We start from the raw sequence: 22,990 nt of genomic DNA, 5'->3' as shown, positions 1-22,990 counted from the left end.
GGTGACCCATTGGCTTGTTTGGCTTTCTAGTATAACATGTAATTTAAAAGAAAACGCGGAGGAAGAAATCACAAGTATACGCTTGTGGAGTATAATTTTGATGTAAGTATTTAAAAGCATATCTAATTATTTAGCTCTACGTCAGAAACAACTTAATATGCGAGTACAATTACGAACCGTTTACATTTAGCGTATCGCCGATTATTACTACTTAACTAGAACTTATGTAAATGTATTATAATTTCACGCGTGGAATTAAAACTACCTACCTGTATAAAAGGTAATTCGGCCCTGCCCATAGGGCTAATCGCAAAATATATTGATATAAATTTTACCAAAAACTCTAAATGTTAGTGTACATATATCTTGACAAAGTCCGGCTCCTTATGTATGTATTTTTCATTTTTCAGTTTCCTACGTACTATATGAAGTTGAATAACTTGCATATACTATGCTATTGCACTTGTATATACATATATACAGGGTTATTGGTAATTCGACGTATTCCCGTTAGGAGGTGATAGGGGTGATTATTTGCGATAATTTTAACCCCCATATGCATAATGCAAAAGTTAACCATTTTTGAATTATAGCGTTTTTTAATTTTTTTCAAAATAAGTCAAAAATGCACCTTCAAAAATTTATCTAAAAAAAAGTATTAATTAAAATCTATTTTTTTCTTCTGATTTATAAAAACAAATAAACACTGGTTATTTGTCAATATTAAAACAATAATTATCGGTCCAATTTTAAAAATGCGAGACGGAAAAAGATATTATTTCAATATATTTTTTACTTTTTTCCACAAATATGCCTTAAAAATAAAAAAAAATCGTTATGAAACTTGTCCTGCAGAATATTTTAAAAACATAACCGTTTTCTTAGCTCTCAAAAATGTATAACAACTAGGAACTTAGTTCAAAACAACTGAAATAAAATGACCACAAAGGACGCTGGTGGAAATTCGTATTCGAACAAAACTTAAATTCGCTCTTTGAATGTCTCGCAATTAAGTTTAATACATACCTAACCAATGCAAGATTATTCGCGTCGGTTTCCTCTCCACCGGCTACCCGATGTATCTTTTTAAATATATATGTATATATATAAAACTATCAAAGTCCTTTTGGTTAGCTTGCTCCGTATCAAATATAATTAAAATCGGTTCGGTTGCTTTGGAAGCGTAACAGGCAGACGAACAAAGTTACTTGAGAATTTATAATAAATATACCTACGTGTAGATAATATAGAAAAGTAAGTTAAATACGAGTTCAATTTCCAGTTTTACATATAAAACATATATTTTATTAGTGCAATGTTCGATATAACTAGTTATTTGCGAGTGTTTGAATTAGTATGTCATATTATTTGTATATGTAATCTAAGGTCTATATGAACATGACCCAAATGTAATTGTTACTTGTAGTAACTATTAGGGCTGCTATTTGTAACTTTTAAGTTATACCTATTTTAATAATACATTTGAAGCTTATCTTTATATATATAAAAAAACGAAAAGTCCTGCTGAATTTCCTTCGCCGGTTCTCAGGTTTGAGGTGCTTCTTTCCGAAACAGTGGTATTCGTAGTATTTTTTTCTTGACAATCAATAAGTAATTATAATGCTTTTATATTTAATTTTTGACTTTTGATAAATCTTCTGATCGTGTGTATGTAACTGAACACTTCCTAAATGCTTGGGCCGATTTCAGATATTTTTTTTTTGTGCAGATTTTAAGTTTGTCCCTGGATAGTTAAGATTGGACCCGTTCGGTGGCGCAGCGATCGGCTGGTAGACAACACAGTTCAGAAAATTTTCATTTTTGTTTCGTTGCTATTAGCTTTAATACTATTAATCAATTATTTTGGAAGTAACAGTTGAAATAAAATGATTCTGGTGTCATCAAAGAACCCCCTGGACGGTTTACCTACATTTTTTAACCAAATAATGTATAGTTATGAATAATAATCTACTAAATTTAAGTAAGTGACAACCCTTACTATAATATATTTTACTATATAGAATCTAGATAATCACAAGTTGAATTTAATATTTCTTCCAACAATTCAATTCAACTGATCGTGCTTATTACATAGTACATATATACTTACTAATATATTGAAAGAGCACGACATACGTACGACATACTTGCAATGCATAAAACATTTTCTATGGGTAATATATACACATGTAGTAGTACGTCGTTACGCCTATAGCAAAACAAGTACATGTCGCATTATACGACGTCATCATTCGAAACAATGAATAGTTCCGACAAGAACTGTTTTATTTGAAACAAGAAGCAGCATGCAGTGTCATCGGTCATCAGTGGAATCGTGATTGAAGTTTTAAAAAGACCTTTTTGTATTCAAAGAATACTATCTTAAATTCTTAACAATATATCGTTGGAATCCCACAACACGACTCGCTGAGGATGTACTTCAATCCACTTCTTGTCTCCGCGCGGCGCTCGAACCAAATGAACGAGACGGCTTTTTTATTTTTTATTTTGTGACTGTTTGTGTTTTGCTAATGGCCCTACTGACCTTTACAGCGTCATTGGAAGTGAAGGCGAGTACTAGACTTAGTCTTGAAGTATGCGCCCTCTCGGGCTCCGAGTGACGTTCATCCTGAGGGTGTCTCCTATGAAATCGCACATCGGCTTAGCACTTAGTTGGTGGCGTGATAGCACATTTTCGAGGATTGTTTTCTAATTATTGGGATTCGGGGACCTCATTTCCGTCGGCGAAAACGGTATAGCTGTGTGGTGTGTAGTTTTCCCTATGAAAGACGCGTTTACCCCGATTTCATTTGATGTAGTATCGTCGTTAAATTGTCAAGTATTACTGCTATAATGTGCAATTTCGATTTTCCAAGGTCACAGAAACGGCCATTTAAAAGTTAAATCGAGCAGTCGAAAAACAAATGATTACCTATTTAAAGGAAACGTCATAGCTACACTATTAAACTCATTTTTAAACTTGGAACCTAATCAAAGACAGTAAAGTTTAAGGTATGCATAGACATTTTACTACTTTTTATTCATTTGATGTATTGTTAACAAATATGTTACTACATATTTGTTAAACTACTTTATATATGAATAAAAACTGAAAGATACACGAGTTTAATTTAGATAAATATCTAATTTATTTATTTTTATCTTGCGAAATATTTTTTTTTTTATAATTTTATTAACGACCCGCCCCGCTTCGCATGGGTGCAATGCTCATACTAAATATACTACCGACTACTACTGGCTGACTGACTACTGTCTTACAACGTACACAGTTTTTCAGTCATTAGATAAGACAATACAAACCGCTATGTACCTGGGTTTTAAATCTGATATATCTTCAAAAATATTAATTTAAATTACATGTTGTAAAGGGCCATATTGATCTATATTAAATGCACAATATATTTAAGGTAGGTACTTATTCGGATAAGGATTAATGCTGTACCTATTGCTTCGAATCACTTCGAAAATAAACCTTTTATCTCCCGTCTATCAAAAGAAAATAATAAAAAATGGTTATTGTGGGTTATCCCTAAGAGATAGACTTTTTTGAAGACCTTTTTAAGGTGTACAATACTGTAGTACATTATTTTGATGATATAATGTAAGCGCATTAAATGTGTTTATTTACGACATCACTTTAGAAACCTCTAAAAAACTCTTTCTCTACTAGGTATATTGTGCATGTATTATACATATAAATCTCTTGAATCAATTTATCTATTAAAAAAATCCGCATCGAAATCCGTTGTGTAATTTTAAAGATCTAAGCATACACATACGGACATCGGTAAGCGACTTTGTTTTATACTATGTAATGAATACGAATTGTAAAGATAAGGAATCTTGAAACGCACAAAAAATAGTTAAGCTATTTTAAATCCATGTTTTATAAACTTGGAATTAAAAGGTAATTTATTCTTCAATGATAACCATATTAAGTAATTAAAATGATTAAGCTACATTTTTTCAAAAACGTCTCGTCCCTAATCCTCATTTAATAGTATAAAGTATAAACATACATTAATATCGCAATTCACTTAACACAATAAATAAACATGGATATGCAATATTATAAATTCGCAACAGTTATTAATATGTATCTCATATCTCTCATTGAGGAACATTAAAATCTAGACCAAACAAACGTTTTGTCCTTGTTAAACAACACCTGCATACGCTTTTTCCGAAGCTCAATATTCGTAATATACGTTTTATGCGTATTCAAACACATGCCCTTTAATATATTAAGTTGTCAGACATTGATATAAAAGGCAACACGGGCCCGTTTGAATACCATATCACATCTAAGTTCAGAAACATTAACAATGATGTTAAAGGTAAGCTTGATAACTTTTTTTAATAATTACAAAAGGAATAAGTTTAGTATTACCTAGTAAAATAAGGTCAAGCACCACGCATCCGTTTATTTCCACCTATACCTACCATGTACGATTTTATTTCCAATTCCATTAATTTGAAATAGTATCCAATTATGCGATGTGTTGTAAAACGATGTAACAAATATTTTTCTATTAAAATATAAAGCACTGAATTTTCGTGTTATTAATTTGTATTTATACATGGTCTCGTGCTTGGCGGCGTAGGATCAGGAGGAAGCCTGCATGTGTTTGATAAAATTCTGTCACATGGGTATCCCGCATTAGAGTAAGTGGTGGATTAAGCCTGAAACCTTTAACAAACAATCAAGAGGAGAGAGGCTTTAGTCCAGTAATGGGACATTAACGAATATTACTTTCCTTGTTTTTTTTTTTTCTAGGTATTATTGTTAGCGTACGTGGCCGCGGCTGTTCAGGCCGGAGGGCTGATTGCACCTGCCAGTTATTACGGTTCTTATGCCTATGGTGGCTGGAATCCTTACAGCTCATATCCAGCTCAACCAGCTATTGCTACACAACATTCTAATATATTGAGATCACCGTTTAACTTGGGGCAGGTCTGTTTTCAATGTGATATACCTACCTAAGCATTATATATTTCCTTATTTATACTTTTAGTTTGAAGAAATTTTTTGGCAGCTTATTACGACAGCTGATTGTCTACCAACCCTGTGAAGAATGACAACTCTTGATGTTGATGCGCTTACGTCGTCTATTGACAAACGGTGTGGCTATATTTCACTTTGCATAAGTCTGTCAGGGATACAACAATTCGTAAAAAGTTCTCTGTCTAAATCTCATGGTATTTGATTTGATTTGACAGTGCGCCAGAAAGACTAAGACTAAAGACTAAGACTATGCCGGAGAACTCTTTATTGATTACCTGTATATAGTTTAAATAATACGGAAACGAGACATGAACTTATAAGTGATAATAATACAAAGCCACTCAGCTAGTCTTCCTGTATATCATTTTTTTTTATATAAAACTTATTAGGTGTCGACCTACACCAAGGCCGTAGATACTCCATTTTCGAGTGTGCGCAAAGCCGATGTACGTGTAAGCAATCCAGGCATCGCTATCGCTCCAACTTACCACGGCATAGCTGCACCCTTAGTTGGCGCACCACTACCAGCTCCTAGAGTAAGTTGAATCAATACAATAAATATTACTAACGATTAAATTGTATTTTTAACGAAATAAATTATTTCTTTTTAACAAAGTAGATTCTCAACAGTTTGCATTGTTCTCTTACTAAGTCTTCATAACCAATTTAATGTGCTTAAAATATTTATGGTGAATAGACGTAGCTATAATTATAGTGGCATAGGCACCGATCGCAAACACCTCGTGTTCGGTATGAAACGATTTGATTAAACTTTACTTTTGCAATTGAGTAACAATAATAATGCAGGAAATAACATCGCATTCAAGTTTGTCTATGAAAATGAAGAGGTACACACGCAAAAAATATCTTAGTCTGAAGGTACAGCTATCCAACAGGATCGCGGAAAGACCATGATTCTGGAGGAACAGCTTTGCATAACACTGCTAACTTCCTAGCTCAGACTGTTAATGAGATATTTTTATAGGAAAGCCCATTCATTTTTTTTTTAATTTCGCATCCAAGCCTTGTACCTACCGCGGATAGCTGTGTATAAGCTTGACACAAGCAAGCAATTCGCAATTAAGCATGTATATAATATATCTAAATGTTTTTAAATGTTATGGTGTATGTTTAATATTTTGCAAATTGTTCAAATTGCTTAATTTCAGGTGGCTACTGGTCTTTTGGGCGTGGCTTTCTCTGCTGCACCTGCAGTTTCACACATGACCTATACTAATGGACTTGGCCTGGCTTACGGATGGTAATTATGGGAAAATGAGCATTACAAGTTCCATATAATGTTATTTTGTCTTGTTATTTTTGTTTTGTGACTAATTAAGGATTCCTTTGTTTGTTATCTGATAGTTTTTATTATAATTTATTTTAATTAACTATTAAAACAATATATCAATGTAATCTCTCTTTTATTTTGAAGTTAATCAAAGCAGAACTTGTGTGTAAATGCATTTATTTTTAACTAGCTGCTCGGCGCTGCTTTTTTTTCATTGAACTTTACTGCTTCGAATTTAACTCATGGGCTGTCTATTCAAGACTGTAGTTTCTGAATTAAGCTCGTTAAAAAAACAAACTGTTCAGATTTATGTATGAAGTTCACCATAAAACTTACTATCGGAAGATATTATTATCAGAAGATTGCTTTTTCACGCTCTGAGTTCTGAATATATTTATTTTATGTACATATTATGCTATATATTTGATGTTTCCCACGAGATCAAGATTTCCCTCTAATTATTTTTATTATTCGAGTGATTTCAATACTCATATTTAGGTAAGTAATAATATTGTAAATTAATAAAATTAAATCTATACATATAATAAAATTGGAGTGTCTGTTTGTAATATTAAAATAACCGCGTTTTACTAAATGCATATGTATGTATACACGGTACATATACCTAAATAACATTTTTTACAAATTTTGTCTGTCTGTTTGTTCCGGCTAATCTCTGGAACGGCTGGACCGATTTTGACGGGACTTAGCTTCACTGGCAGTTGATGTAATAAGAAGTAACGTAGACTACTTTTATTTTAGAATTATATGTAAAATAATAATAAAGTCACGCTTTTTTATTAAATTCAAACGCGCACGAAGTCGCGGGCACAGCTAGTAATATATATAAAAGTAGTAATATTATAAATATTAATCAAATCAAGCTCAATATAGAAGCATTACACTTACTGATTGTCAAATTAAATACTACCACCGGTTCGGAAAAGAAAATACCCTAACCTGAAAAGAACTGGCAAAAAAGAGGTTTTTTTGTTGTCAATTTGTGATTATTTACATATATTAAATAGCCACGAGGCGATCGTTTTATTTCCAAGGTGTACTATCAATCATGAACTTACTAATTGTATAATACCTTTCGCATACAAGTGTTCTTTAACTTTTTTTTTTAAATTTGGCAACAGAGTAATTTTTTACGCTTTCTCGGATCCTATTGTAGAACCGTATCCATTGCCCAACAAAAGAGTTTCTGACTCTTAGCAGTCGAGTAATTGGTTGTTTCTGTCAAGGGCATGGTATGAGTATCACATTTTCTCACAAAATCATTTATATTTTGCGTATATACATAACATTACAGAGTAAAAATTGAGCAGCAATAGTTATTATCTTGTTTTATTTTTTTTAATTTATATCTGAATTATTTTTCAGCTAGGTTATTGATAGCCCTTTTCTGCAGCGCACATAAGTATAACATAATGTGGATAGCGACTGCGTTACCCCAAAAGCACAATACCGTAATATATTACACAGTGAAAGTAGCTGAAATTTACTGAGTGAGCCGTATCAACATCGGTAAATAATCTGATTTTCTTGACCGCTAATACCGCAGAGCTTAGTGTACTTGCAAATCCGTTTATATGGGGAACCCATTGCAACTTGGCATCAACAGTAAGGTCAAGAAATTATCATCTTCTCTTGTGGGTGTTTAATTCTACCTATATTAAAATCTAGACTACGTCAATGAATACTGTATACAAAGTAGGTGTGTAGATAATTTTTTAGAAACCTAACTTGACTTTAAAAGATAAGTAGGTATAACGTGTCTGTACAAAAACTCATTTTATACTTCATAGATACGTTTTAATAATTTTTTATGAGTTATTTTTGTTTTTAATTTGAAAATATTAGAAAATATATAAACGAACTATTTAACAAGCTTCTATTTCATTTCAATTGTTTATAATTATGTGAGTCAATTTTTTTCTTTTTTTAATGAAATCGGTAGGAAGACTTGCAATGGGTATGTATCATCCTCATAGTATGTTGTCAGACCACCCATAGATATTGGCACCTTAAGAAATATTAACGATTCTTTAGATTACAAATGCGCCATCAATTTAGGATCTAAGATTTTCACTCTTCAAATCGGAACAACAATGCTAAGTATTACTGATTGGCGGTAAAATTTATTATAAATTGGGGCGTATCATACGGGCTAGTACAAAGCTCTAACATTTTTCACTGAATTTTAAACCAGTTTCACCCAATCCTTTTGTTTGAAATTTAATGTTATATTTATTTAATTTTTCTTTTATATAGTCTCGTTACTTATTCAATAAATTGTTCCAATACACTCAAGATTACTACAAAGAACAAATTTTACTATATCTCACTCACGTTCTAAAAAAAGCGAATAAATTTTAATAGCTAAACCATATCTATATAAAACTATAGCCCGGTGTCCACAGATTATTAATAGTAGTTGTCACAATGGACTGACAGTAGTGACAGTTTAAAAGTATGTTTTGTATAATCTACATTTTTCAGACCGACTGTAGTGTAGACATAATGTTATTTATTTAATTTCGCTGTTGTGTACTTGTGTAGCTGGTCGTAACTAATAACATTTAATATCACATGTAAATTATCAGTGTTATACTACTATCAAATATATAAATAAAGCTAGAAGCAAACAAATTAAGACTGTCGACCTAGATAGTGTGTATTTATGGCTCTTGTCGCCTTGTTATAGAAATACGACAGCTGATTATAAACTTACTTTGATTATTAACTTTGACAAAGAGCTGAATACATACGACATTAATTATAAAGTTGTAACATTTCTTCGAATAAATTATGTCTGAGAGTGGAGACAGTGATGCATCTTGGATTTTCTATAAAGATAGGCCAGATTGGAGTGATGTGACTCCAATACCAGAGGATGATGGTCCAGCACCTGTAGTTGTCATTGCCCACTCTGAAAAATGTAAGTCAAATTCATCATCATCAAGTTTAGAGCTTTAACTAATGGCCATAGTGGCCACATTTGTGACCTCTAAGTCCCCATATGGCATATTATCAATTTTATTAATTTTAGAAAGGCAGACAATTAGTCTGTATATACAAAAAATAGGTCACATAATTGTACTTTGTACTGTAATATTTGCCTTGATATTGTTATATATTATTGTTATAATAGTCACTAAAGAAACCTTTGCTTATATCCATTGGATAAATACACTGTTAACCTTGAAATTGTCAGATTTTATATGCAGGTTGTTTTTACTTACGCTGAAAAGTAGTACTTTATTACAGCAGCCTGTTAATGCCCCACTACTGGACTCAGGCCTCAAAGGAGCTGCAAACCTCAAAGGAAGGGGTCCTTTGAAGTTTGCAGCTAATTCCACCACCCTCCGCTTATTCGGATTGGTGGATACATATGTGACTGAATTTCATTGAAAGATTCAAATCATCCACACATAGATTTCGCTTTGATGATTTCCTTTACCACCATGTAAGAGATGAATTATAAACACAAATTAAACATATGGATTTCTGCAGTACTTGCCTGGATTGGACACCGCAGTTGTTGGTCAAGGTGCACACATTCTAACCCCTGTGCCATCTCGCCTCTTAATTACACTGGTTCACTTGGCTTTGTTTGCTTTATAATACTATGTTCCAGTTAGAAGTGAACCAGTGTAATTAAGAGGCGAGATTGCACAGGGGTTAGAATGTGTGCATCTTGACCTTCTTTTTCACATTTTGTGACATAACATGAAAAAATTGGCAATTACTAGCTTGTTAAAATTTATTTTATTATTATATTATTTAATGATAATAATGTTAGTTTAACCTTTTAATTTCAGTTGAAGATGTATATGACTACTTCAGAGCTATATTAAAGACCAATGAAAAATCTGAAAGGGCATTGCTACTTACTAAGGATGCTGTTGAATTCAATCCAGCAAATTATACAGTGTGGCAGTATAGGTAATTTTATAAATTATAATTGACAATTGAAAATATACATATAAATACATAATCAAACAATGTTTATACACATTACCATATTTTAATGACTACTGGATAGTAATAATGAATATTTCCATTTTATGTAATGTTACAATAAAAAAAATTTACAGGAGAGATCTTCTTCAAGCATTAGGCACTGATCTGAAAACTGAATTAGAATATGTGGAAGCTGTTATCAAACAGTCGCCAAAAAATTATCAGGTAAGTTTTTGAAATAAAAAATATTTTCATGTGTATTTTTTTAATATTATTGAGATATTGATAGTGTATTATTAGTATATCATTAGGTTTCTAGAGCTTCCTTAATAATAATTAATCAAACCCTTATACCATTAATTGTGTTTAAATATGTAAAGAAAATCCTCGCCTCTCGGTTTTGCCAAAAAACTTAATTTTCCATATTCGGATGTTGAAGTGGTTTAGCTCTAATTTTTACTGTATCGTATTATTTTTTCCTAGAATTTCATAAGGAATGTTAATTTTTTTATAGGTATGGCATCATAGAAGGGTCCTAATCGAGTGGCTTCAAGATCCATCTCTGGAGTTGGAAGTTACTGGTGATGCTCTTCAACAAGACCCTAAAAATTACCACGCCTGGCAACACAGACAATGGGCTATAAAGACATTCGGGTTAGTGTTTAATTTTTCACTAAGTACTTATATAAATCATTACTCTTAGCGAAAATATGAGGTAAAATGACTCCAGTGCTTTCTTATTTAGGGGCTAGCTCAAGGATGTAGAATGAAGATCCTTCGTGCATAAATATCAAGTCAATATCGTGAAAAAATTTTGTTTTGTGTCAAATAAATACTAATTCCTAGTTTAGAGGTTGGCAGTGTTTACATTCTAATGCTTTAGAGATCATGTATAGTCTATTCTTATCACAACAACACAAAAATTCTCAGCAAACATTCTCAGCTCATTGGTTTAAAAGTCTATAATATTAATGTTGGATTTCCAAAAACATGTTTTTTTTTAGAACAATTAGGTTAAATTTAAAATTAACTGAAAAATATTGTTAAAGAATTTTATAAGTTAGTTGTAAAATAAGTTTTCTTTATTATGTAATATAAAAGTAAGGAATTTTTTTGCCTTTATATTTTATAATTTTAATTTTTGTAATAGAAATAAAAAAAAAATCAAACATTGCAGACTTTTTGATAAGGAGATGGACTTTGTGGATACTTTAATTAATGAAGATGTCCGAAATAACTCTGCATGGAATCAGCGTTACTTCGTTATGAACAACCACCTCGGCTGGTCCGATTATAATGTTCAGAAGGAAATATGCTACGCCTTAGAAAAGATCAAGTTTGTTAAAAACAATGAAAGTGCTTGGAATTATTTACGAGGAGTTTTGCTTCACGATAAGCGAGGAATAAGTGGTAATGCAGTTGTGACATCGTTTTGTGAGGAACTTTATAAAAATAAATGTCGATCACCATATTTACTTGCGTTCATTATTGATATCTGTGAAGAAAATCTCAAGAAAGGCGAGACGAGCTGCATATATAATTCCGAAAGAGCAATAGACCTATGTCAAGCCCTGGCCACTAAGTATGATAAAATAAGATCCAAATATTGGAATTATTTTAGTGAAAAAATTAAGGCATTGCAAAATATTAAAACAGTAGAACAAAATAATATGGAGGAATAAAGTTTGTATTCGAAAGGAACCTTGGATTAGATTACTGTGGTTAATAATAAATCAATTAAATGCAAAACTTTTTTACCGAGATACACCCATAGTAAAATCAACACTTATAAAATGAAATATATTTATTTAGTGTTTGAATATCATTGTATGATAAATAAAGTAATAGGCCAGCAAAGCAAGTGTTTATTATTTATCAATCATTAGTTTTAGAATATTTCGCTCTTTGTTCTGACAAATCAAGATTTAAATGTACGTTAGAACGAAGTGCACGCACCACTACTTCGCAATTGCAATCATCATCATTCTTCACAAAAGTCATAAAATGTTCCAATTTGTTACTAGAACATTGATCAGCATTTATATCTTTAGAAAATGTTGCCTTAGATTTATTTTTTATATTTTTTGATTTTCCATGGAGCGACGTCGAAAGTAGATTTTTTATGTCTGGACAATTCTTGCACTTGCACTGTCTACAGTCGCAAAATGGCTACAAATAAATATGAATTATTGTAATAAAATTATATACTGAAATTATTTAAAAATGTTGAGAAGTGCATGAAAATCCGACGTAAGTATATCTAATATTATATTTAGTCTTATATAAGAAGCGAAATGCAGTGCCTTGGAAGTTAAATGTACTGAAGTTTCTTTTTTATTTCCTTTAGATTTTTTCATGCTATATTTTTACTGCAGATAATGCTTTTTTTGGTAACTGAAATTTTTTGATTTATATATTACATATTTATTATGAAAAATCTTGACTAGCCTAGTCAATTACTTGACATTAATTTTGTGTACTTACTTATAGATCCAAAAACATGAAGCTTTAATCCTGTTATCTTTGGTAATTAGCGAAAACTTTTTGGATTATCCTTTTTAAACAAATTGATATTCGTAAGTAAAGATATTATACATAGATGTAAGGAGTTCGTAAGGCATGCACACAGCATTATATATTATAATATAATTGTGAACGTTCTTTAAATTTACAATACATTGTAATAATTCATGGCGAATACTTTTGTTTTTATTGTTAAAACATATGAATGTGCAATTGTCTCATAAAAATTGTAATTGATTCAAGAAACACTCGCATGTGAAAAGTCTAGATAATTGTAATATTTTTTTTTTAATAAAACTGTATTTGAACTTTTGACATATTTTTGTACTCTGTATGCACACGTCAGTTTGAAAGTAAATATGTGTTAAACGTTCTGGTGAAGGTAATTAAAATGCAATAACAAAAATTCTAATAATGGACTATTATTTATCAATTTCATTTTGTAAGTGATGTGGCCGACATAATGTGGAAAATAATACCAAATTCCAACTGCATACTTGAGCCAGAAGAGCTGCGCTACTTAAAACAATTATTAGCTAAAAATATATGTAATTGTAAAATTTGTAAAGGTTACGAAAAGTCATTGGAAAATATTATAGAATACCACGACAAGCAAAATCAAGTGACAGAACAATGTTTTTTCAAAGAAATATCTAGAGCTGTATCAACTCAAAAATTTCATCAAGTCCCAACTCTACACAACACTCTGTGTCCGGGGTGTTATATGGCCTTAAATTCAAGTTGTCAAAAAGATGTTAAGATTTTTAAAGATGAGGAAATTGAAACCAAGACAGAAATGTTTAGTTGTGACAAATCAACCGAGAAAGCGTATAACGTTGCTGAGAAATCTACTTCAGATACAAAACAATGTGAGCTCAGTAAGGCCGTTGCATTAGATAAAGTTGGTTCTGAAGTATCAAATGCTAATATTGATAGTCAAGATAGTAGCATGAGAAGACAGCCAATGGCTTACTTAGAGTATAAAGACGAAACTCCTGAAACGGCGCCTATTTATAACAACTGTCATTGTATGTCCAACTTTATTAATTCTATTAGACCACCTTTAAGAAATTGTGATATTTATAATCAGTAATCGCTTCTTTTGTTTATGACTTTGATTAATTTTATATACGCAATGGAATTCTTGTTTTGCAATATGACAAAGAAATGTAACATATGTCGATTTTTGCATAATGAAATAATAAAAACAACAGCAAAAACTATGTATTCGAAAATCATAATTAAATTTCACACTCGAATAAAAATTTCATCTACATTTAGATATAATAGCATAATATTATTATAAAGCTGCATAATGCTTTATAAATCTTGCCGATGGATCCGACACTTGGACCCATTTGGGCATCCAGTAATATGGTGTAAAGTTATGTTGACCCGAAAAAGATTTTTCAAATATGTATCGGTAATACTTTGATTCGGGAGTGTTGGGTTGAACTCCGGGATAGCAAGGAATTTCATTTGGCAATCTTTCTCTAATTATTTCATCAATCGTTGTGAATAAGGACTTTTTCACAGAAGCGACGCCGTCACTAAATGCTTCTTTATGTCTGAATAAAATTGTGTCCGGTAACAGGCCACTCTTGGCAAAACTGTTGCGGAGTAAATGCTTTTCCACGCCGTTTTGAGGCTGGCGTAAAGAAGGTTCGATATTAAGATAGTGGTTAGTAAACTGAATATCTAAGAATGGTACTCGAAGTTCTAAGCTAAATGCACTTGTTGTTCGATCTGCTCTTAATCCATCGTATAAATATATATCTGAAAGCAGACGTATACTTTCATCGTGAGCAGCTTTAGTATCTGGAGCATCTCTAAAGTAAATGTACCCTTGAGCGACTTCATCTGCACCTTCACCACTAAATACGACCGTAGTGTCTGTGTTTTCTTTAATGTACTTTGCAAGAAGATACATCGGTAAGCTAGCTCGTGTGGTTGTAATATCGTATGATTCTAAATGATATATTACATTATCTAATTCTTGTTTTACATCATTTTCATCAAATTTGACTTCATGGTGTTCGGTTCCAAGGTATTCTGCAACTGTGCGTGCTGCGATAAGATCAGGGGAATCTCCCATGCCTATAGCAAATGTTTGTATTTTATATGGCAGTTTGTGTATTTTGGCTAACTTTACTACTAAAGCAGTAATAAGTGATGAATCTAAACCTCCACTAAGAAGACATCCTATCCGTCTATCGGACATTAATCTTTTCTTACAAGCTGCTTCTAATAAATAAGCAGTTTTTTCATAAACACTTAACTCTGAGATTTCTTCTTCAGATACGAATGGTAAAAAGCGAGGTGCAGTACCAGGCGTAAAATACTGTTCAGTTTTGTTAAGTTTAACTTTACCGCCCTCTAACATATCCCATTCTTCTAAATGCCCTGGAGGAAATTGACCTAAAGTCGACGTTTCGCTTGCCTTTTGTTTTAATCCAATCAAACCTTTGGCTTCTGAACAAATTGCCATAAAACCATTTTCATCATCTTGTAACTTAAATAGGGGTCTGACACCGTATGGATCCCTAGAAATGAAAATTTTTCTTTTTTCACCATCGACCAAACAAAATGCGAATACACCATCAAGTTTTTTAACGGCATCAGAAATGCCAAAGTTTTCGTAACAGTGAATAATGGCCTCCACGTCGCAGTTTGTTTCATATGGGAAATTGTATTGATCTTGAAGTCGTTTGTAGTTGTATATTTCACCGTTACAAATGAGAGTTATTCGAGGGTAACGATGTAATCGCATAGGTTGCATACCATGTAGACCGTCAACAATAGCGAGTCTTTGGAAGCCAAGTGTACCGAGTGGTTCTCTTGCGTCTTGTTCTATTCGCCATGCGTCTGGTCCGCGGTGTACTATTGCAGAAAAACATTTAAGGCAGGTGGCGCTGAGACCTCCCTCAGTTCCAAATGTTGCCCAAATTCCACACATCTGAAAAGTTAATTGAATATTAATTATTTAAGCAAAATAAAGTTCATCGTATTTTATCATATATTCTTTGATTATTATAACTTCGCTTAAACATATAATGTGATTATTGCGTCATTTAAAAATACATAGCTTTTATTTGGACTCGTACACATTGCATTAGATATAGTTTTATAATAACAATATATGGGTATTTTTTAATTTCATAAGCTTGCCAGTCGAAAACAAAGGCAATAGATCTCGAGATTGTGGATTCAAATCCAGCATCAATACGGAAAGTTAGTGGGTCTTTCTGTTAAGAAATTCTCAGTATTAGCCCCAAACATTTAATTTTGGAAATTTATGACGTACATAGCGTGCCTGGAAAAGAAGGCAAAGCATTTGTTTCTGCGCCTGAACTTTCTACGTAGCAAATAAAGCACTTCATCCTTCTCTAGCATTATAATATGTCCTTCACAGTTGGATATTCTCGATCAGGAATGGACAGCTTGAGCACGAAAAAATATAAAATGCTACTTAAAAAGTAGATTAGTAACAGTTATATATTTGATGTACTTCGTGATATGTGCACGATATTTCAAAATACATTAAACGAAAGAAACTAAACGTTTTCGTTAGTTAATCATAATGTATGGATATTTTGATAAAATATTTAATAGTCCGTATTTATTTTAGATTGAAAAAAATTTCGTTGAAAGACAGAATAAATACGCGTTTATTAATATTTATAAGACGACATTTTTACAATATTTTTGTTTTAAATAATTAAATAATTTATACATGTTAGAACTTCAGCGATTTATAGAAAAGGATCATTTCAATCAAGCATCACTACTTTTTCAGATAACACAGTCAAAAAATTAAAATTAAAATTATAATAATGAGAGTGAAAGAAGTATACATATTAGAATAAGTTTAGATTGAATTATAATTTTTTTTAATTAAATAATAATAACACAATCAAAAAAACATTGTTTAATGTAGGATTGTAATTTAATTAAACTATTTACGAATGCTTGTATCAATATTCTATTATAAATGTTAAAAAAATATTGATTTATTCATATTTTTAAGACAAATATATCTTTAAGCCGGAATTTTTTCGTACCATCTGGATGAAGGACACGTAGGAGAATGAAAATATCCGGGTTAATCATTGACTTATATGTACCCATACCTACATATAAATCAATGTGCTTTATATGTATTTGCAGTTATACGATATAACCAAAATACTTCCATTAATGTATATCAAATTCATAAAGATTCATTTAACACTTATTATTCACCAATCATTGATTTAGTTTCATTAAATACACTGTGCAATTGTGTATTTATAAATGTGGATTTTATTAGAAACTAGCAGACCCGGCCACGCATTGCTGTGGTTACGTTATAGTCAAAAATCTCTGAAACACGCTCAATATAATGATGGTATTATTTATACCAATGGCTGTCGCGCGATCAAAAAAAAACAGCAATCATTTTAAAAATTAAATATAGTCCAAATCAATAAAGTAGTGAATATTAAACCATTATTAATTTATTAAATTAAAACATTATTATTTTTAAATCACACTTCGCTTCCTTTTATGTTGCCGGTTTCTACGGAATTAATTAAAATTATATCAATTAATCACGCTAATATTACCTTTGAATTTCAGCAGTTTATTTTTCTTTCAGGTCGAAGTAAAAGTATTGTCAGCTGTTTAAAATCTAACGTGGCAGTTTAAAATTCAATTATAATAAATACTTATAATTATTTCAATTATGTTTTAGGTTACTTTGAATAAGTACCTATTTGTTAAAACATACTTATAAATACGAAATTTAGTCACGATTTTGTATGGCACAATCAGGTAAACTTCGTTGCTACTCGTACTTCTAAAAGTACTACTAGTGTCACTAGTAGTTCACTACTAGTCTTAGACACATAGACACACGTGTAGATACAGTCTACAAGTCAACTTGACTTCGACATGACTTCGATGATCGACACAAATAATGTCAGCACTTAGCAGTATAATACAGGGTTACCATATTATTCACATGTATTGGAAACTAAAAAATATATGTCACAAATTTTCCACCATTATGTTCAAATTATTTTTGATAAATCATTATAATGTAAATAGAAGTAACAAAATTGGTTAGTTCTTGGGTAATATAATATTGCCCATTTAAATTATATGTAGCTTTTCTGTAAGCCATCGAATTAAGGATTAAAATTATAATTTTTACTGGTTTTGTAATTTCATAACGGCTCGCCTTAATGCAGTCAGCAGATTCGACCACCGTCATAATTTACCTTAAAACGATTAATAAAAACAAGGTTACTGAGAAATAAAACTAATAAATATTAGTATCAGTTATACCAATAACACAGATCGGTTTACGTTTAGGTTTGCATGATGTATTTATATTAATTTAAGCTCAAATATATACTTGTAAAATAAAAACGTTTAAACGTAAAACGTGTAAAAAAAGGCGTAAGGGTAGTTTATTTCAAAATATGTAATGCATTCATCAACGTTTTGAAATAGTAAAAAAAATATATGTGATACTTTATGTATAATTTCAATTTAAAATTAATTTAGACGAATAGTGGGAAAACCAAACGGACTGGCAGCCCTTTTGACAACCGAGCTACACCGAAAAGGTACCATAGAGCGAGATAGAACTATCAGAATAATAATGAGAGTGAAAGAAGTATACATATTAGAATAAGTTTAGATTGAATTATGTACATATTTACAAGTAATATCAGCTAAATGACGCAATATATGAACTACACCTGTGTATATGTTGCATCATCTTTTGATTATATTGGAAAAAATATGATCATATCATAGGTCAAAAAATATAATAATAGCGTGATCCAGTGATCAAGACAAATCAATAAAAAATACTAAATAAATCCTGAAAATACCTGTATAAGTACTACAAAACATAAACAATAGGTACACTAAGAGTATTTTCCGAGATGCCAAGCTACGATGAGGTAATAAATACTCTTTACGCACTTCTCCCCTATATATCCCTTTTATCCATCTACCAAGCCACCTATTCAATTATCCATTTGTTAAGTTCTCTCATTACACAACCTGCTAACAATCTAAGATGTATTTAAAAAATTTAAGCTTATATATCCAGTTCAACTTTCCGCCCAGCTAATCGACTAGGTATTGTCAGTATATGTAATCAAGTAAAGTTAGTCGTACCAGTATACTAAAAGACTCGGCATCATACAATTGGAGCTAGTAGTCAAGCGACGAGAGAAAATTTAATCATAGTCGTAGTAAGTGGCGTTTGCCAGCCAGGCTCAAGACCTTAGCGGGTCCACGATCCCGACTCTACATATCCTCTGGACACGAAAATGTTTAAAGAATGGATCATCCTGAGAAAATCTCTAAAACTTCTTGCTATTTTCGAGATCAATTTGCTAAAAAATATTTCTGTTCAATAATCCGGCCCTATGTATCAGGTTCCTTGATAGTTTTCAATGAATTGGAGATTGGATTTATTTATTTAGTAATTTTGTTTGTATTGGTTATAACTTTTTCATTTAAATATTATAATTTTGTTAGAATATTCATCGCCATCTATCCTTATGTGGATGAAACAATTTGAATTCTACTTTTGAATAATAAATGCCAGAGCTACTTATTATTGTTCATAGATGGCGTTGTTAAAATATTTGTAACTCGTTTGTATTGCTTAATTTTTTAATTTAAAATTAAATTGAAATAATTTTGCCGTTAAAATAAATAAAAAAATATTATTATTTTATTAATATAATGCAATTTTGTTAACCATTTCCTCTAATTATGTTTTAATTTGTTTATGAAATAATTAAATATTATGACATATTTTCTATTACAGCCTAATTTACCTTTTAAAAATCATAAAACAGATGTTACGGATTGTGAAAAAAGATAATATTAAGATACACAAAATAAAAAATAAAATGAAATGAGATTGTTAATGTCGGTTTCGAATATTGTTTTGAGGGGTTTTAGGAGGTGCTCTGGCCGTATAATAAAACTTCTTTGTAGCGAGTTGAAACGTGGATATTTTTTGTGTCTGTTTGTAGTCGTGCTGTAGGCCCATATACATAGTACTGGCCTTTACAGTGTTACCGGGCGTTGTAATAGAAGAACGAGTATATATATGAATCAGTAACTTCAATCGCAGTTCAGTTAAGTGTAGTTTATATGTACATATATTCCTATTTTTAGATAGTAAATGAGTTACTGCACTGAATCCAAGTTCTTGGCTGAACTAAAATAAATAAGATAGTTAATAGGAAATGCGATTATAAACTTCTGCACTACAGTCCAAGGTAGAGAACTGGTATTGATTTTTGAAGGAAGAAGCACGCTAGTCTAGCAAACTCTTTGTATCAATTTTTTAGACTTTACCTTGTGTTCTTCATCAATCATGTGTTCAAATACTGGCAATGAATACAACAATTGACATTTGGTACATATATCAAATGTGCTTTGAGTCCCGTTGGACGCCCCGTCTTTTCTCGAACTCCATTAGTAGCAGAGGAAATAATAGTAATAATTTATAAAAGCTTGTGGTATTAAATTTTTTCATAACATTAACCTGTAAATTTCCCACTGCTGGGCTAAGCTTCCTCTTCTTTTGAGGAGAAGGTTTGAGCATATTCCACCTCGCTGCTCCAATGTGGGTTGGTGGAATACACATGTGGCAGAATTTTGTTGAAATTAGACACATGCAGGTTTCCTCACGATGTATTCCTTCACCGCCGAGCACTAGATGAATTATAAAAACAAATTAAGCACATCAAAATCCAATGGTGCCTGGGTTTAAACCCGAAATCATAGGTTAAGATGCACGCGTTCTAACCACTGTGCCATCTCGTTATTAAATATAGATACTCTATTTGTATTAGATTTCACAAACGTAAAGTTTGAGCTTTCAATTAAGACATTTTCAAATACAAATTTACTTATTAACAAATTTTACTATATACCGTAATAAATAAAATGATTATGAAATGATTATGAAATGAATTATTAGCTTTGAGAAGAAGAGGAAATGTTATAAATTTATTATGATGAAGGTAACATATATCTACTCTAGTAATTCCGGTTAAGGTTGCCGAGAAAAAAAAGAATCAATGTAATCTCTCAAATGGAGCCATTTCACGTGTTTTCACGCCAAACTAGTTTGAAATTCTCAGATTCTTGTTGAAACATAGGAAATTGCATGAACTGCGTCTTGCCTAACAACTTGTCTACGAACTAAAACATACTTAGGGCACAGAGTCTCTATACTGTGGTACAGTTGTGCCCAAAACTAATTTAAAAATATTCATTCAGACAAATAATATATACATATAGATATATTATCTATTTCTTCAAACTAATGTAATTATAACAATAATTAATTTAATAAAGTTAGTTGTGAGCTCCAATGAACCTGAAGCTACAAACATATTTAAAATAAACTTTCTTGAGCCGTACTTTTAAGGAAGTTGCATTATCATTTAAAGATTTATTAATTAAAAGTTAAAGTCGCTGTATCTTAACGAGCTTGTAAACTTTTTGAGTACATGAATAAAGTTGATTTCCTTTAACGATTTTTTTAAAATTTGTAATGTATAGGATGATTGGCAAATTGTCAATATTATGGCAAGTTGTCACCACCGCTCATTTTGGCGCAGTCAGAAATATTAAACATTTCTTATTTACTGGGCATTGGCACACTTTGGAAATGTCCCTTGTGCTTGTAGTTACACAAACTCGCTCGTCTTTCTAATAATACCACAACAATACCGGCTGTAGCATATATTATGATGTGTGGGCGGTATCTACCGAGGCTTATAAAAACCTATTAACACCAAGTACGTGACTTATCAGCAAGTGATTACATTAAGTTCATGACTAACGCCAACTTTAACAGCAGACAACGTATAGCCCAAATTGGTTGGTCTAAGAAAAAGGTTCATACAGAAGTTCCCATTACTGGATTAAAACTAGGGCCTTTCGCGGCTAGTGCGGCAAATTTTAAGGGACCGCAAAGGAAGGCAAACAATAATAAATATTCGCGTTATCGGATAAGCTTTTCTTATTAAAAATATGAATTATTCATAAAAATATATAATACTATTTTCGCTATGAATAAGTCATTTTATTTATTTAAAAAGTATGTACTATATACATATATAGTAGTAAATGTGTAAAATTTCAATAATAGGGTGGAATTTTTTACTGTGCCCAGAAGCGGCGCTGAGATTGAATCCGGCACTGGATGTTCCTCCTAACGATGGTTATCAGCCAATGACTGTTTTGGAAGCTCATCATTTTAGACTTCTAAAGTACATGCATAAATTGATGTTCTGTTTATGTAAAATGAATCAGCAACTCAGTTGTATCGAAGTTTTCAAAAAATCATATGTTGTAGTCAGTTATTCACCAATTATTTATTATTCTATTGTATCGTCTATAATATTACCGACCACCGAGGAGGAGTTATTATTTCAGGCACAAGGGCGGTCATATTATATTCATAAAGTATCCTTTATTTTGAACTAATGTTTTTTAATTTATTTATATATCTGTAGTTGGTTATTTTTTATTGCCAGATTGAAATTAAGGTATAACTACCTAGTTATATTTAATCAAATCTGGAAATTTGCCAGATAACAAAATTCACAGTCATCGCGCGAAGAATTAGTTCGCTGAAATTGAAGTGGGCTTGTCAATGGTCATGTCTCCAGGCGCCTTGGTTGTCGATGGACCCGACACGTGCTAGAGTAGAGATCACGCTTAGACAAACGTAGTTTTGAACGTCCTGTGGTGAGGTGGACTGACGAGTTAAAAATGTGATTTGTACGGCATATATGTGGGCTGCTTAAGATCGGGATGGTTGACGTTCTACGGAAGAGGCTTTCGTCCAGCAGTGGACGGTAAAAGGCTGAAAAAATAATCACGATGGTAAGTAAAGCAAAAGTAACAGCGTGTAAATGTATCATAGGTACTTATTCCAATAATGCTGGTGGATGAATACTATGTGGCAGAAAATGATCCGCACACACATGCAAGTTTCCCTAATATGTTATTTTAAGCACACATAAATGCAGTGATGCCGGATTTGAGCCACGGTCTATCCAGTAAGCAAGCTCACTTTACCACTACTCGTGGTTAAACAATATACCATAGTAAATAGTTATGCTTATGTTTTATAGTAAGAAAAA

At 31.7% G+C, this 22,990-nt stretch overlaps 4 protein-coding genes across 4 annotated transcripts in view; 2 read left to right on the top strand and 2 right to left on the bottom strand.

The window, feature by feature from the left end:
• The window catches only part of LOC113396173 (protein PF3D7_1417600-like), a 580,968-nt gene that overhangs the window by 122,429 nt on the left and 435,549 nt on the right, over positions 1-22,990 (bottom strand). The window lies entirely within an intron of this gene.
• On the top strand, positions 4,304-6,442 carry LOC113396162 (pupal cuticle protein C1B-like). The gene is made up of 4 exons (XM_026633989.2): positions 4,304-4,358; positions 4,799-4,975; positions 5,416-5,562; positions 6,196-6,442. Exons 1-4 carry the CDS (start codon positions 4,347-4,349, stop codon positions 6,289-6,291), a joined length of 432 nt encoding a protein of 143 aa, XP_026489774.2. The 5' UTR covers positions 4,304-4,346; the 3' UTR covers positions 6,292-6,442.
• On the top strand, positions 8,839-12,143 carry LOC113396161 (protein farnesyltransferase/geranylgeranyltransferase type-1 subunit alpha). Its single transcript, XM_026633988.2, has 5 exons — positions 8,839-9,261; positions 10,145-10,268; positions 10,421-10,511; positions 10,801-10,940; positions 11,464-12,143. The coding sequence occupies exons 1-5, from the start codon at positions 9,132-9,134 to the stop codon at positions 11,966-11,968; spliced, it is 990 nt and encodes a 329-aa protein (XP_026489773.2). The 5' UTR covers positions 8,839-9,131; the 3' UTR covers positions 11,969-12,143.
• Positions 14,016-15,786, bottom strand: Asns (Asparagine synthetase). Its single transcript, XM_026633987.2, has one exon. The coding sequence runs from the start codon at positions 15,763-15,765 to the stop codon at positions 14,110-14,112; it is 1,656 nt and encodes a 551-aa protein (XP_026489772.2). The 5' UTR covers positions 15,766-15,786; the 3' UTR covers positions 14,016-14,109.

Source organism: Vanessa tameamea, chromosome 11, assembly GCF_037043105.1.
Source record: "Vanessa tameamea isolate UH-Manoa-2023 chromosome 11, ilVanTame1 primary haplotype, whole genome shotgun sequence".
Taxonomy (NCBI): Eukaryota; Metazoa; Arthropoda; class Insecta; order Lepidoptera; family Nymphalidae; genus Vanessa; species Vanessa tameamea.
This window is presented reverse-complemented; position numbering and strand designations above follow the sequence as displayed.